This window comes from Meira miltonrushii (genome assembly GCF_003144205.1).
Source record: "Meira miltonrushii strain MCA 3882 unplaced genomic scaffold FA14scaffold_1, whole genome shotgun sequence".
Taxonomy (NCBI): Eukaryota; Fungi; Basidiomycota; class Exobasidiomycetes; order Exobasidiales; family Brachybasidiaceae; genus Meira; species Meira miltonrushii.
Window position 1 is genome coordinate 1253291 of NW_020289943.1, and position 13697 is coordinate 1266987.

Genomic DNA, 13697 nt, shown 5'->3' on the forward strand with positions numbered 1-13697 from the left:
CTGAAGGCAAATTGCGTTTTCTAACTCACCATCATCACTTTTACACTTTGCAGTTCAAGTCTAACATGCCTCGAGCACGCTTTGTGAGTTTGTTTTTTCACTTTGCATTTTTACATTACTGATGGAAGCCATTCTCTAGACACCAAGGCGTGACCCATTTCCATCTTCTCAGCCATCAAGCTCGTTTTCACGAAAAGGTCCGCGCAGCATATATGGTACCGGTACCTCAAATTCAGCCCAGCAAAATGAGGAAGGGACAAAAGAAAGTGTCGTATCATCTGACACTGTCACTCCTGGTATTCAAACTGTAATGGCGTTTTCTGCATTCAACGGAACCTTGGGTTGCGCCGTATACGATCCGGTAATTTGCAAGATTAATCTTGTGGAAGATTTGCGTTTGCCTGTTTCTACAAACAAGGTTGCGGAGCGCATGGTATTGATTCCAGACACAGCTACGAGCGAACAGACATCTCTAGACGAGAATGAAACAGCAAGCACTGATGAGGAAGCTGATGCACGATCGTACTCATTGGACGTCGTGTCAATGCGTGAGTCGCAAAAGACAGCATATATGCTGTAATGAAATTGACAAATGGTCCTCTCCAGTGTTACAGAAGCATAGCCCACAGCTTGTGATTCTCAACGTACTATCTGACAAGGAACTGAGAACAGTTCTGGAAAAGCAAGGTGAGTATATGCTCTTAGCAAAGTTGCCAGAGTATCCCACTGACAAACATTTCCCTTGCAGCACGTCGTAATTCGTACACCTTGCAAATCCGTGCTGATGATGATTTCAACTCTCTCTTTTGCAAGCATGTCGCGAGCGAGCTGAACATCCCTGTGCTACACAGAGGTTCACACCAGCGCACCAATGAAGGACAGTTTCCACAGTTGACCTCTTCTTTACTGGATGTTTGCCCGCTCTCTAGTGCTTGTGCAGGTGCTATCATGTCGCATATCCAACGAACAAATAACCTGACAGAGGCTCATGAACAGGAAAGAGAAAATGTCATTCTGGCATTGGAGATATATGGAATTGCAAATACAATGGTCCTCGATAGTCAAACTGCTCAAGCTCTCGGCATCTTCGACCGTGAAAGTCACGCTTCCGTCTACCAGGCCCGTACGAAGGAGGGGTTTTCGCTTCTCTCCTTGCTGAGCGCAGAAATTTCTCGTCCAGCAAAACAAATGATGTCACAGTGGCTCACTTTTCCCAGCGTAAACATTGATCTGATCAATTCGCGCTTGGATGCGGTTGATCTATTCACCAGAATCCAGGCTTCGTCAACTACTGAACAGTTGAAAAAGCACGTCAAAGGTATCAAAAACATATACGCATTGGCATCATCGTTGATCAGTGACAAAGCCACCGTCAATACTTGGAAAGGTATCACTGAATTTGCAAGGAATGCAATTCAAATCGGACTTACCTGTCAATCTCTTTCATCATCAAAGGGAGATGTTGCAATTTTTGAAAAGGTATCAGCAGCCTTTGACCATGACAAGTTGACATTCGTTCATGAAACAATTGATGCGATCATTGATTGGAAAGAGAGCGAATTTACCCAACGGGTATCTGTTAAACATGGCCTAGACGCAGAATTGGATGAATATCGTCAAACGTATAAGAACCTTTCTGGAATGATGGAGAAAGTTACGCAAACATTTGTGGCCGATTTGGAGATGGAATTCATGGAGATGTACGACGTAGCGACAGAATATTACCCACAAATTGGTTTCGTCACCTCTCTGCATCGCAAAGATAACTTTGCAATCGATCAGACCACCGTGATGGCAGGTCAAAGCCAAGGATGGACGTATCAATACGGTAGCGAAGTCAAAGCGTTCTTCAAAAGCGAATTTGCGAGAGAATTAGATACAAACATTGGAGACGTCCACTCTTTCATTTCTGGCAGGGAAATTGAGATTATTGCAGAGGTACAAGCAGCCATTGTTCAGCATGTGCCCACTCTCACCGCGTGTGGCGATGTCATTGCCGAATTGGAGTGTCTCTTGGCTTTCGCAGCTGTTGCAATGCAAAGAAGCTATAGTCGTCCAAAATTGGTGAGCGAGCCTATGCTTAGAATTAAGAATGGACGTCATCCGCTGCAAGAGCTCATTGTGGAGACATACGTACCGAACGACTGCGCTTTGAGTGGAGGGAAAGGCGTAAAAGAGGATGGAATGATAGCAGCTGGTTCTGGTGGTGATGACAATAGTATCATGATCATCACTGGAGCTAATGCTTGTGGAAAATCAACCTTCCTGAAACAATTGGCCTTGATCGTGATTATGGCCCACATTGGTTGCTATGTTCCTGCCGATTCTGCTCGTATTGGATTGGTCGACAAGATTTTCACACGTATGCAAGTTGATGAATCTATCAATTCGAGCAAGGGAAGTTTCCAAACGGATATGGAGCAAGTTGCCAATGCACTGAATCGTTCAACGTCTCATTCGCTCTTGTTGTTCGATGAAATGTGCAAGGGCACTTTGGCAACAGATGGAGTTGCTTTATTTGCAGCCACAATTCGTCATCTTTTACGAAGAGGCGAAGGATGCCCTCGCACAGTTGCTGTAACACATTTTCATGAAGTCTTTCATGAGAGTCTATTGGGACCTTCAATGCCAATCACGCCGGCACACATGCAAATCATTCTCGACTCAAGCTTCGATAAGAATGAAGGAATTGACGATGAAGAGGATGCGGAGCAAAGCATCGTCTTTTTGTACAAGCTTCGATCTGGACTCGAGCTGCATTCGCACGCTGCTCAATGTGCAAGAATTTGCGGAATTCGTCAAGACGTGATCGCTCGTGCAATTCATGTAAGTAAAAAATCACAAGATCATGATTTGAAAGCGTTGGAATTGAGTATTATTGAAGATTTGGCAGAAGATTCTGCGGATGAAGGCAAAACATCAACAAACGCTTATACTTTACGACAGAAAGAGCAAGTCTTACGAGCTTTTACTGCTTGGAATATTGATGCTGATCGACAACAAGCGGCGGATGAAGGAGAGATGGCATTCTTGGACCCTGCAGTGAAACTTCAAGGGATCTTGAATACGCCGAAGATGATTCACACTACCTCAATTGGTTCTCCGTCAGAGTCAATGATGAGCACGTGAAGCGGGACAAATGTTTGATGATGGGTGTCAATTGATGTTTAATGGCAACTTCTGACACGTTCGCTCATGCAACATAAGAAAGGTTCGTTAACCTAGGAACAAGTTGTAAAATACGCTAAAATGGTCTCTGATTCGTTCCTCTTTTCCCATCAATTTAAAATTCAACTTTCAAATGTCCGCATCAATCGTTCATTTTTTCTTGGCATTTCCGACGGGCGGGACTTTGTACGAACAAACAAACCGTAGGATGGTGGCGGGAAGGATTGGAAAGTGCTAATTTGTGAATCCTGTAATCCTAGACAACAGCAAATGAGCAATGTTTGACAGACAGCATGTACTGACAACAATCTGTTCTTGTTGATCGTACAATATTTCATTCAACGTTCATAAACCAACACTAGATCCTTCTGAGATAGGAGCTTTGGGTTTTTATCCATAGCTTCAATGCCAAGAGTGATCTTCCACTAGTCCGGACATGACGGCGAATTTGGATGCTGCACGTACGCATGTAAATGCGTCACTTAGCGTAAAAGTGATTAAGAATAGCGTATTTTAGTTAATCTTAAGAATCCAAAATTCAACTCTCATATGCACGTCCAACGTTAGATTGCTTCCATGTGGTCCTCCTTGGATAAGCATATGATCTGTACATTATCAACTAATTCTTTACAGCAAAACCTCTCAATGACGAGCAAGTGAACGTGGTCTCTCAGTTCGGTGATTGATAAAATTCCATTGGTCCGGCGCAGGTACGGTAAATGAAATGATGACCAAATGAATGCATTTGAGTACCCGCCCGGCGCTCATTTGAGTACCTGGAAAGGAGTCTTAATGTCCGTTCATTTGCAGATTGGCTGAAGGGGTAACACAATACATATAAGAACCTTCCTCCATTCAAGCATCTTTCTCCTGACCCCCACCAATTCATCACTACCAACCTCTTCTTCCACACTCTTTCGTTATGCGTTTCTTTTCCACCCTTGTCGTCCTTGCAACCGCAAGCATTGGCGCATTTGCCGCCTCTTCCGATGATCACACAAACGCCCCAGGATTCAAGAATGTGATCAAGCCCAAATTCCCATTGCGTATCTTGTTATCAAACGATGATTCATGGGCCTCATCAAACATTCGTTCGACATACTATGCACTCAAGACCGCAGGACATAAAGTCTTAATGGTCGCTCCTGTCGTGAACCAATCGGGAAAGGGTGGTACAGTCGTTTTGCCGGGCGTCCCTACTTTGACTACCCCAGGTCGTGATAACTCTGTTGCAGCTGGTGCTCCATACCATGGTGCCGAGCCATTCGATGCAGGTATCACTTACGTCAATGCGACACCCGGTGGTTCAGTCTTGTACGGTTTGGACCAAGTCGCTCCTAGCTTCAAAGACTTTGACGGAGAGGCACCTCAATTGACCGTTTCAGGACCAAACGAAGGTACGAATTTGGGACCATTTTTGTACACTTTGAGTGGTACAATTGGTGCTTCTTACATTTCCACCGAACGTGGAATTCCAGGTATCGCATTCAGTGCTTCAACAACCCCGCGTGATTACCATGCAGTTGATTGGAACAACCCATCCGATGAAAGTGTCATCGTGGGTACCTATACTGCAAACTTGGTCTCTGCTTTAACATACGCTTTAGACCAAAATGCTGATCCGATCATCCCATACGGTATCGGAGGTAATGTGAACTATGGCAAGAATGTTACTGATCCCAAAACATGCCCCCATCCAAATTGGCAATTGACTCGTTTGACTGGAGGTGCATACGTTGACAAGATTGTTATTGGTTCAAACGGTTTACCAACTTATCAAAACATCGTTTCTCCCGGTTTGAATCAATGCTACAATGGAGATTGCAATTTGACCGGTGAACAAGATGCAATCAACAAGGACAATTGTGCTGCTACCGTCAGTGTCTATTCAGTGGATTATGATGCTCCCACCTCCGCTTTCACAAAAGCTAAACCACAATTCCAACAAACCCTTCAACGTTTGAGCAACCAAAAACCATCTAAGCGTCAAATGCTCTCTCGTGAAGCTTAAGTGTTTGTAATTGTTACATACTCTGTCAAATTTATTAATTGATCGTTGAAGATCATACGAGTGTTTTTCATGTGCGTGAGGAGTGAAATATGGGTGATATCCTGGAGTGAGAATGGTTCTATAGTCTGGAGAAGAGTAAATTAAATAGCAGGCCGAATACCATGGTAGGCATTGGAAAGAAGGTGGAATATCTTTTCCTCTTCCAAAGGAGCAGGATTAGGGCTAGTGGAAAGATAGTAGATTCAGTATACGATGTTCCACATTCCAATTAATACGATTACTCACTAAGGCGACCTTACGGCAATTTCGGCTGCTCTTCGTAAATCTTCTTGCTTGAAACCCAACTCTTTGAGACTACAAGGTATATTGTTGTTTTCCAAAACATCAAATAGACCTTGGGCTGCTGAAATTCCTTGTTGCAGATTTAGAGCAATTCTGATCTCTTCAACCTCATCCGTTGCAAAAGGAGCATTATATGCAACTGCGTGGGGTAAGATAATCGCATGAGTTTCGGCATGTGGCATACCAAATGTGCCACCGAGGGTATGACACTGAAAGAGAGAAGAACTGTTTAGCTAAAATAGTTTTAAAGGAAATTTACGCTACCTACTCACCAATTTATGATGTAAGCTCATTCCTACAGCACCTAAACAAGTACCACAACTCCAAGCACCAAACAGTGCGTTACTTCTACCTTTTGGATCTTTCGGATCTTTGCGAATCAATGGAAAGCTTTGACTGATCGCTTTGATACCTTGAAGCGCAAGATTTGAAATGATCGGATTTGCTTCAGGAGCCCATAAAGCTTCAACAGCATGTGCGATTGCATTCAAGCCTGACGTGGTCTGTAAGAGTATAGCAGGTCAGTTAGATATTCTGAAATAAAAAATGAACTTGAACTCACCGTCATTTGAGTAGGAAGGGTAAGAGTCAAATTAATGTCGTAAATTATGACATCCGGCAAAACCTGTAGGAGAACAGTATAGGACGTGAGTATGGCTTGAAAGAGAAGCAGTAGTAGGAACAGCAGAGCTTTGACCTACGTTTAATGTCCTTTGAGTCGTTTTAAGCGACTTTGCTTCTTTGTCGATTTCTGTTTGGCCTATGATAGGAGTTGCTTCCGATCCTGCATCTATAAGAAATGTATGTCAGTTTTTCTCGGCAAGGACACAGTAAGTAGAAAATAGGGTAGCTCACACGTTGTTGGAATAGCAATCTGTTTTAACTTTTTCTCATTTGATGAATGCAAAGCGAGCGCTTTTCCAAGTCCGATTGTTGATCCTCCTCCAACGGCTACCTAAAAATGATCAATTAGTCAGATACGTTATGAAGGAGAGCAATAAACAAGAATACGTACGCAAACATCTGCCTGTAGTTCTTGTGCCACCTTTAAAGCGTCCAAGGTGATATGAATTGGAGTATGCATTGTTGCGTTACTATAAATACCCACACCAAGATCCCCCTGCATTTAAGTAGTTAGTCAATATATTCATTAGTCTCGCGACTCTATCTTTCTGATCACATACCAAATCTTTCAAGACTTTCTGACCAGAAGAAACTTGTTGTGCGGTTGTTAGAACAATTGCTCGTTTCTATTTAAGGTGAATTCAGTGTTAAAATAATTCCATTAAACAGTGCAAAATCAATCTGACTCACACAACCAAGCCGTAAAACCTCATCTGCGACCTGTTCTGAAGTATCCCAACCGAATATCACACGGGCTGGGAGAGCATTGTAGACGAATGGTTGCATGACGGTTGATAAATTATGATAGGAAAGGGTTCAAAAAGGAACCTTAGTATAAATCCAACAGAAATCCGAGTTATATATCATGTATAGAATTTATCTTCCGATCCATCTCCGATCCGACTTATCCCCCACGTTAAGAGGAAATTCTCCGGGTCCTCATTTTGATTATAGAATAATACCCCGTATAACGCTAGTCTTCGGCTCCTTTTTTTATCAATACGCCGTTTTGTTTTTAGCGCGCGCTGTACCGCGTAATATTAAAAGCCCGATCTTTTTAATTAGCCGTATAAGCAGATCGGAGAAAATACTATCAAAGCGGGGTAAAACTTTATCTGAGAACTTCTAATTGTTATCAAGAAGTTATTTCATAGCCATCGCTTTCTTTCAAGAGTTAGATACATCAAGCATTTCCAAGAAAATATAACGTAGCAACCCAACAATGAACGAGGAAAGATCATCAAAAAAGGTAGGCGGTTTAGACTTAGGTGATCCTAGAACGAATTATTGACATGCTCTTCCCTGCGTAGGTCGGTAAAGCCGTTCTAGACGCAATAAAATCCGGAGCACCAAATGTGGACCTTGTTAGTATGCTTTCAGATATCAATGATACAATTCATCTGACACTAATGTTTTTAATCCCTTGATAGGATCTCCTTCCGAACTTAATGGACATGAGTCCTGCTTCAATTACCGAAAATGTACACGCAATCAACTCACTTTGCAAGGATAAAAGGTCGGTAATATGTTCGAAGTGTTTAGGCAAGACTAGAGCTAACAATTTTCCCCTTTATAGACAAAAGTTCCTATTCGAACAGCTTGTCACACACTTGCACGATTTTGCACGAGAAGTAGGCTTGACGACGGAAGAATGGATGTGAGTAACTTATTTGGATATATTTGCTCAATATCTTGCTTACTCTATACGCTCTAAAAGGACTGCAATTCAGTTCTTGACTTCAACGGGAAAGATTTGCTCCGATATTCGTCAAGAGTTTATCCTTCTTTCGGATGTTCTTGGCCTTTCAGCCTTAGTTGATTCGATGAATCACCCCGTCACTGCTTCAGCAACGGAAGGTACAGTTTTAGGCCCTTTCTTCACAGAGGATGCTAAAGAGGTAAGCAGGCACTATCTTCTATCTACATTTTCATTTTGCTGAACTTCCTTTCTATCTATCTAGCTCAAAGCTGGAGATTCGATCGCCTCAGAAGGTAAAGGAGAGTATATGTGGTGTGAAGGTCGGATAGTAGACATCAACGGTAATCCAGTTCCTCACTGTAAGATTGAGACTTGGGAAACAGATGACGAAGGCAAGTGAGTACATTTGAATGTTTTGGTTCCAGAAGAATAGCTTATTGATAACACCCTGGCCTAAAGATACGACACGCAATACGAGGAAAGGACTGAAGCGGATTGCCGTGGTAGGCTTATTTCAGACGAACAGGGATACTACTCCGTGAGTTAACAGAGTAAGGATCTCTAAATGCTAACACGGCTGACATTTTCTGGCTTCTCAGTACCGTGCGATTCTACCCACTCCTTATCCGATTCCAAACGATGGACCGGTTGGTGCTTTGCTCAAATCGTTGAATCGTCACGTTTTTCGTCCAGCACACTTGCATATGTAAGTCCCACGTTTGAGAGTACGGGCTATGTACCGACTGACTGACTTTATGCATATACAATCATTCAGGATGTTTTATCGCGAAGGATATGAAACTTTGATTACTGCGTTATATTTCAAAGGAGATCCATACCTTAAATCGTGAGTGTTTTTCTTAGTTTTCGGAATCGTGTATACTAAATTCTTGCTGACGAATGCTTTTACAGGGATGCTGTATTTGGTGTAAAAACATCTTTAATCGTAGATCCTGTTCTGGTCAAAGACGAAAGCAAGGCAAAAGCTCTTGGATTCAAAAATGGTCCCTTTTGGCATTTAAAGAAAGACTACGTGCTCTTGACGACAGCGCAAGCGGAAGAACAAAAACAAAAGTCTCTGGCTAACTATTATGCCAGTCTTCAATAAGCCTGAATGGCAAGTTTTCCTATCGTCGTGTAATTAAAGAAAGATTCTTTAAAATGATCAAATCGACGTTGATAGTGATGAGTTGTGTGACTTTCCTAGTATTCTTTATGATAAATTATAGACTATGGGCTCGTCCAAAGTAAGGTAACAATAATATTCCAAGTTAAGTTGGGTCAAGTATACAGAGAAAGTTCATCATGATATTCCAAGTCAAGTAAGGTTAGTATACATAAATAGTTCATCTGGGAGTTACATAGAAAACATTTGCATGATCAAAGCTCCGTCATATTATTCATATTACTAGATTCGGCTGACTCCAAATCGTTCTTGCTTCGCTTGGCTTTTCGAATTTGATCGGCTTTCTTGACTTCGAACCCATCGATAAAGAGCGTGCCAGTCTCTTCTAATGTTAGTCCAGCGGATTCTAAAAGATGGAAGATTATGGAAGAAGAGTTAGTGTCGGTGAATATGTAAAGACCACTTCATCAACATACCAGGATAGCAAAAGAAGATAAAGATAAAAGTAAGGAAACAAAGACCAGAAAATAGACCGTATGTTCCGGCAGCACCCATTGATTTGAGCATGGTAAGGAACGTAGAGCTGATGATAAGATTTCCTGCCCATTGAAATGCAACTGCAATTGCTGATCCGATACCACGAACTTCGAGTGGAATAAGCTCTATTGTAGTATAAGCAATCGTTCCCAAAGAGGGAGCATAACCCACAATGAAAAAGCACATCATGCCAAGCATCAGTCCAACCCATTTTTGTGGATAGTCTTGACCGTCTAATAATTGACCGTTTGTGCTGATAGTCATATAGTGGAATGCAACTGCAGCAATAGCGAGAGCGACGGTCATAATAGGTACACCAATGAGAAACATCCTTCGACGACCGACACGATCCATAGAAAACATTGAAATGATTGTAAAAATACAATTTATACCTGCAACCAAAATACCGACAGCCGAAGTGTTCGTAAAACCAGCAGCGCCAAAAAGGGTACTGGAATAGTACAAAAACGAATTCCATCCAGATAATTGTTGTCCTAAAAAGACCACGGCTGCACACGTTATGCAACGTAGGTATGTAGGTGTTGTGCAAATGGCAAGTAGGCGTCCCATAAAGGTTGGATGGGTTGCTTTAAGAGACACGGATACTTCTGTTGCTGCTTGAATGGCATGTAACTTTTTGTTCAGTTGATCTTCTGTTGCTCTTGGATAAATTGCCCGTAGAGTTTTTTGCGCATTTGCAATGTTGCCGGCTAGAACGGCGAATCTAGGTGTCTCGGGTAACCAATGCATTCCAATACCTTGAACCATAGCAAATGGAAGACTTAAAGCAAACAAAATTCGCCATCCGTTAAAGATGTTTTCCAACCCAGCACTGACTGCATAAGCACAAAGTTGACCGCCAGTAATCATTACACTCTGAACAGCAACGATCCTACCCCTATGCATACTTGGTGCTACTTCTCCGAGATAGACTGCACATACGACCGTTGCGATACCCGCTCCACCACCCATTAAAATTCTTCCAACGATAAATTGAGAAAGTGAAAATGAAGCGCAAATCAAAATTCCACCTAAAATGAAAAAGACATCACCAATAATAAGAACAGCTTTCCGACCGATCTTATCGGATAGCGAACCTCCGATTAACGTCCCAAGAATGCCACCTGCGGAAAGTGAAGCAACTGCCCATTCTGTTTCGACTGAGTTCAGATTATGGCCAAGAGCATCTCCGATATTTGCCAACGCACCGCCGACAACAGCTGTGTCCCAACCATCTAACATGGTGATAAGAATAAGTTAAGTAAACTTGATCGATAGTCATCAAGGCTGTAATACTTACAAAGGAAACCAGAAACTCCTGCAATAGATGATAAATACCAGACGAATTTATTGATCTATAGATAGAAAACAGTTTAGAGGTCAATAAAAGAATGAACAACAATAATAACTTTGAATGCTACTCACATCTTTTTCTCCATCGGCAATAATCAGATCGTCACGAATACCGGCAACATGAGTGTGATCACCGTTTAAAGATTCGACACGGTCCGTAGTTTGTACATTGATTGAGTCTTTCATGTCTTTTGTGATGCTATCAAGCGACATTGTTTATTTGTAGTAGGGGGAGTTGTTCTCGTTTCGGTTTATATGAAATAGAGATGATGTAGGAATACTACATCCTGAGTTTACAACAGATCTTATATAGAAATGGATAAACACCTAAAAGGATTGTCAGACTTTATCACTTTAAAGATGACGAAAGGTAAATAGGCGTCGCGCGAGAACAGTTACTCGATAAACACTGTTTTGAATTGCGGGGCCCCGTTAGACCAGGAACAGAATCCGGACCAACGGATAATTAATTTTAACAACGGGCCCGGGGTAAAATTATTTTCCACTCGGCATAATTCAAACTGCAAGCCACACTAGCTTCAACCGGATATTTACACGGGCAAATTTGGAAGCAGCGACAATTTTAGAGATCAGCATGGATTTAGCGAGACAATACAGCTTTAACGGAAATAAATATATCGAGATCGGAACCGGAATAATTCAAGACGATGAAGTAAATCGAGCTAGATCAACAAACACTTCATGAAAGTCTCTAACATCTCAACACAAAGAATATAAGTTGGTAAAATCATGACATTTTTGATACATATCAGTATAAGTGGTAAGACCTTATGCAAATTTTCCGTGTGGAAGGAAGGGATATTTCTGTTCGCTATCCGTTCCAGGATAGAAATCACTGTAGAATGAGAAAAGAAATAGTGTTGTTAAGTTTTAGTCTTTATCCAATCTAAAAGTAACTGTCAAATTACTCACTTTCGAATCATTAGTTCCTTTTTGTACATTGATACAATGCGAAGTTTTGAGCGATCCATGAACTTATACTCATCTTCAGTAAGACGACCTTCGGCTTCTGGACGATAGAGTACTTTCCAATATGCCAAATTATGCGCTTCATCTCTAAAATTCAATTCAGCAACGGCATCATAATCAATGCCATCGCCACATTCTGATGGTTGAACCATACGTTCTTTCAGTTCAGGCCCAGTACGTTCCACGTATAGTCTGTTATGACTGATTGGGATCTTGTCGCCTGCTAAATCGCGAATCAAAGGCATGTGTACATTCTCGTAATGGTCATAAAATTCCTTCATTGTCATTCCTGGTTTACGCCAAACGGTGATAAGTACGGTGAACGTCATTGTTGTTTATTTTCGTTGTAAAGAGCTTGTTCTTTGGTGATAGAGAGCGACCTTACAAAGATAGGTTGATGTCTTCCTTTTATAGTAATTATTGGTCTATATCTTCTCGAACATCCGTCTAAAGCCGGAGTCGGAGAAAGTGTATACGGAAATTTAATAAATCCGCTAAGCAGGCTTTTTTTGGTACGGAGAATTTAACCCCGGATTTTAATTTTCTACTTCTACGTGGGGGAGGGGATGTTAACAGAAGTATTTATAATAAGCTTTGGATCTTATCATATATGGATTTACTCCCTTCACCATCTTAATCATACTCGATTTAGATAATCAACATAATGCCGGCACCTTATAATTTGAGCGGAAGAACTGCAATCGTCACGGGTTCGTCAACAGGTAACGGTAGAGCGATTGCAATCTCTTTGGCAGAAGCCGGCGTAAACAGTGAGTAAGCATGCTGACAGCTTTGCTTTAGAGTATCGCACTAACAGAATCTCTTCTTTTCACCTCAGTCGTTGGTGTTGATTTGCTCCCTGGACCGGTAAATGTAAGTTTACAAAGGTGTATACCTAGTTTAAGTTTACTAACCGTTACACTCATTAATTTTCATAGGGTACGGTTAAGCACGAAGCCCCTACATTAGATCTAGTTCGGGAAGCATACAACGTACAGTCTGCGTTTGTTCAAGGTGATGTTTCAAAGGAAGATACTTGGGAATCTGCCGTTGCTGCTGCCCTGGCTATCAATGGGCGAATTGATATGTGAGTTTTTCTTTGAATGAAGACCGACGAATTCTTTTTTATTGATTCTTATCTTCTATTTAGCTTGGTAAATAACGCAGGTATTTTAGGCAAAGTTGGACCTCTTCACGAATGCAGTCTGGCACAATGGAACTTGATTATGAATATCAACCTTACTGCAGTCTTTTTGGGTGTAAAAGCTGTTATGCCAACAATGCTTGCTCAAAAAGCACGTGAAGGAAGTACCAGAGGAACGATCATTACAATTTCATCAAATGCAGCCCATCATGGAGCACCAGATAAAGCTCCTTATTGCACCACAAAAGGAGCTCTCGTTGCTCTTAATAGGTCACTCGCAGTTGATTATGGCCGAGATGGAATCAAGTGTATTACAGTATCTCCCGGTATTATTGCAACAGCTTTGAATGCAAAGGAACTGTAAGTGTTATAATGTACTGGGATGCATTCAAAAGAGAAACTGACAGCTTATACGTCTCTCCCTTCTTTCCCTATAGCTCCGATCCTACAAAGTGTATCAATTATAGGGCCCAAACTCCTTGGCCACGCTTTGGTAGAGTTGAAGAGGTCGGATCGGCAGTTTTATTCCTTTGTTCAGACGCATCGGATTATTGCAACGGCACAGATTTCGCCATGGATGCTGGTTACATTGTAGCGTAAGAAAACAGGAATCATATTCTTTCTCATTCATAACTTCCTTCATGTACCCAGCTTCTATAAATGTACCAAAGTACCTTTCTGATCATTCTTAAGCTGCTGTACG

General features: G+C 41.7%; 7 protein-coding genes across 7 annotated transcripts; 4 read left to right on the forward strand and 3 right to left on the reverse strand.

Annotated features, from left to right (window-relative positions):
- Positions 1–298: 298 nt before the first annotated feature.
- FA14DRAFT_140933 (P-loop containing nucleoside triphosphate hydrolase protein) lies at positions 299–3162 on the forward strand. The gene is made up of 2 exons (XM_025497116.1): positions 299–395; positions 1004–3162. The coding sequence occupies exons 1-2, from the start codon at positions 311–313 to the stop codon at positions 3127–3129; spliced, it is 2211 nt and encodes a 736-aa protein (XP_025357275.1). The 5' UTR covers positions 299–310; the 3' UTR covers positions 3130–3162.
- A 575-nt stretch (positions 3163–3737) lies between these two features.
- On the forward strand, positions 3738–5227 carry FA14DRAFT_159233 (sure-like protein). The gene has a single exon (XM_025498114.1). It carries the CDS (start codon positions 4091–4093, stop codon positions 5177–5179), a length of 1089 nt encoding a protein of 362 aa, XP_025357276.1. The 5' UTR covers positions 3738–4090; the 3' UTR covers positions 5180–5227.
- Positions 5228–5249: 22 nt separating this feature from the next.
- Positions 5250–6990, reverse strand: FA14DRAFT_8399 (iron-containing alcohol dehydrogenase). The gene is made up of 9 exons (XM_025502974.1): positions 6836–6990; positions 6706–6771; positions 6537–6641; positions 6377–6476; positions 6223–6311; positions 6084–6146; positions 5794–6024; positions 5465–5730; positions 5250–5401 (listed from the first exon to the last, which is right to left on the reverse strand). The coding sequence occupies exons 1-9, from the start codon at positions 6929–6931 to the stop codon at positions 5320–5322; spliced, it is 1098 nt and encodes a 365-aa protein (XP_025357277.1). The 5' UTR covers positions 6932–6990; the 3' UTR covers positions 5250–5319.
- A 277-nt stretch (positions 6991–7267) lies between these two features.
- FA14DRAFT_183293 (Intradiol ring-cleavage dioxygenase) lies at positions 7268–8952 on the forward strand (the record flags this gene model as incomplete). Its single annotated transcript, XM_025501310.1, has 10 exons — positions 7268–7394; positions 7456–7509; positions 7576–7661; positions 7722–7802; positions 7863–8043; positions 8107–8240; positions 8304–8382; positions 8444–8550; positions 8620–8691; positions 8757–8952. The coding sequence occupies exons 1-10, from the start codon at positions 7368–7370 to the stop codon at positions 8950–8952; spliced, it is 1017 nt and encodes a 338-aa protein (XP_025357278.1). The 5' UTR covers positions 7268–7367.
- Positions 8953–9224: 272 nt separating this feature from the next.
- Positions 9225–11176, reverse strand: FA14DRAFT_183297 (putative myo-inositol transporter; the record flags this gene model as incomplete). Its single annotated transcript, XM_025501311.1, has 4 exons — positions 10933–11176; positions 10808–10862; positions 9447–10742; positions 9225–9376 (listed from the first exon to the last, which is right to left on the reverse strand). Exons 1-4 carry the CDS (start codon positions 11071–11073, stop codon positions 9225–9227), a joined length of 1644 nt encoding a protein of 547 aa, XP_025357279.1. The 5' UTR covers positions 11074–11176.
- A 462-nt stretch (positions 11177–11638) lies between these two features.
- Positions 11639–12208, reverse strand: FA14DRAFT_187116 (uncharacterized protein). The gene is made up of 2 exons (XM_025501571.1): positions 11794–12208; positions 11639–11716 (listed from the first exon to the last, which is right to left on the reverse strand). Exons 1-2 carry the CDS (start codon positions 12177–12179, stop codon positions 11650–11652), a joined length of 453 nt encoding a protein of 150 aa, XP_025357280.1. The 5' UTR covers positions 12180–12208; the 3' UTR covers positions 11639–11649.
- A 284-nt stretch (positions 12209–12492) lies between these two features.
- Positions 12493–13652, forward strand: FA14DRAFT_169879 (short-chain dehydrogenase/reductase SDR). Its single transcript, XM_025500241.1, has 5 exons — positions 12493–12620; positions 12689–12723; positions 12789–12937; positions 13001–13354; positions 13432–13652. Exons 1-5 carry the CDS (start codon positions 12515–12517, stop codon positions 13592–13594), a joined length of 807 nt encoding a protein of 268 aa, XP_025357281.1. The 5' UTR covers positions 12493–12514; the 3' UTR covers positions 13595–13652.
- The last annotated feature ends 45 nt before the right edge of the window (positions 13653–13697 follow it).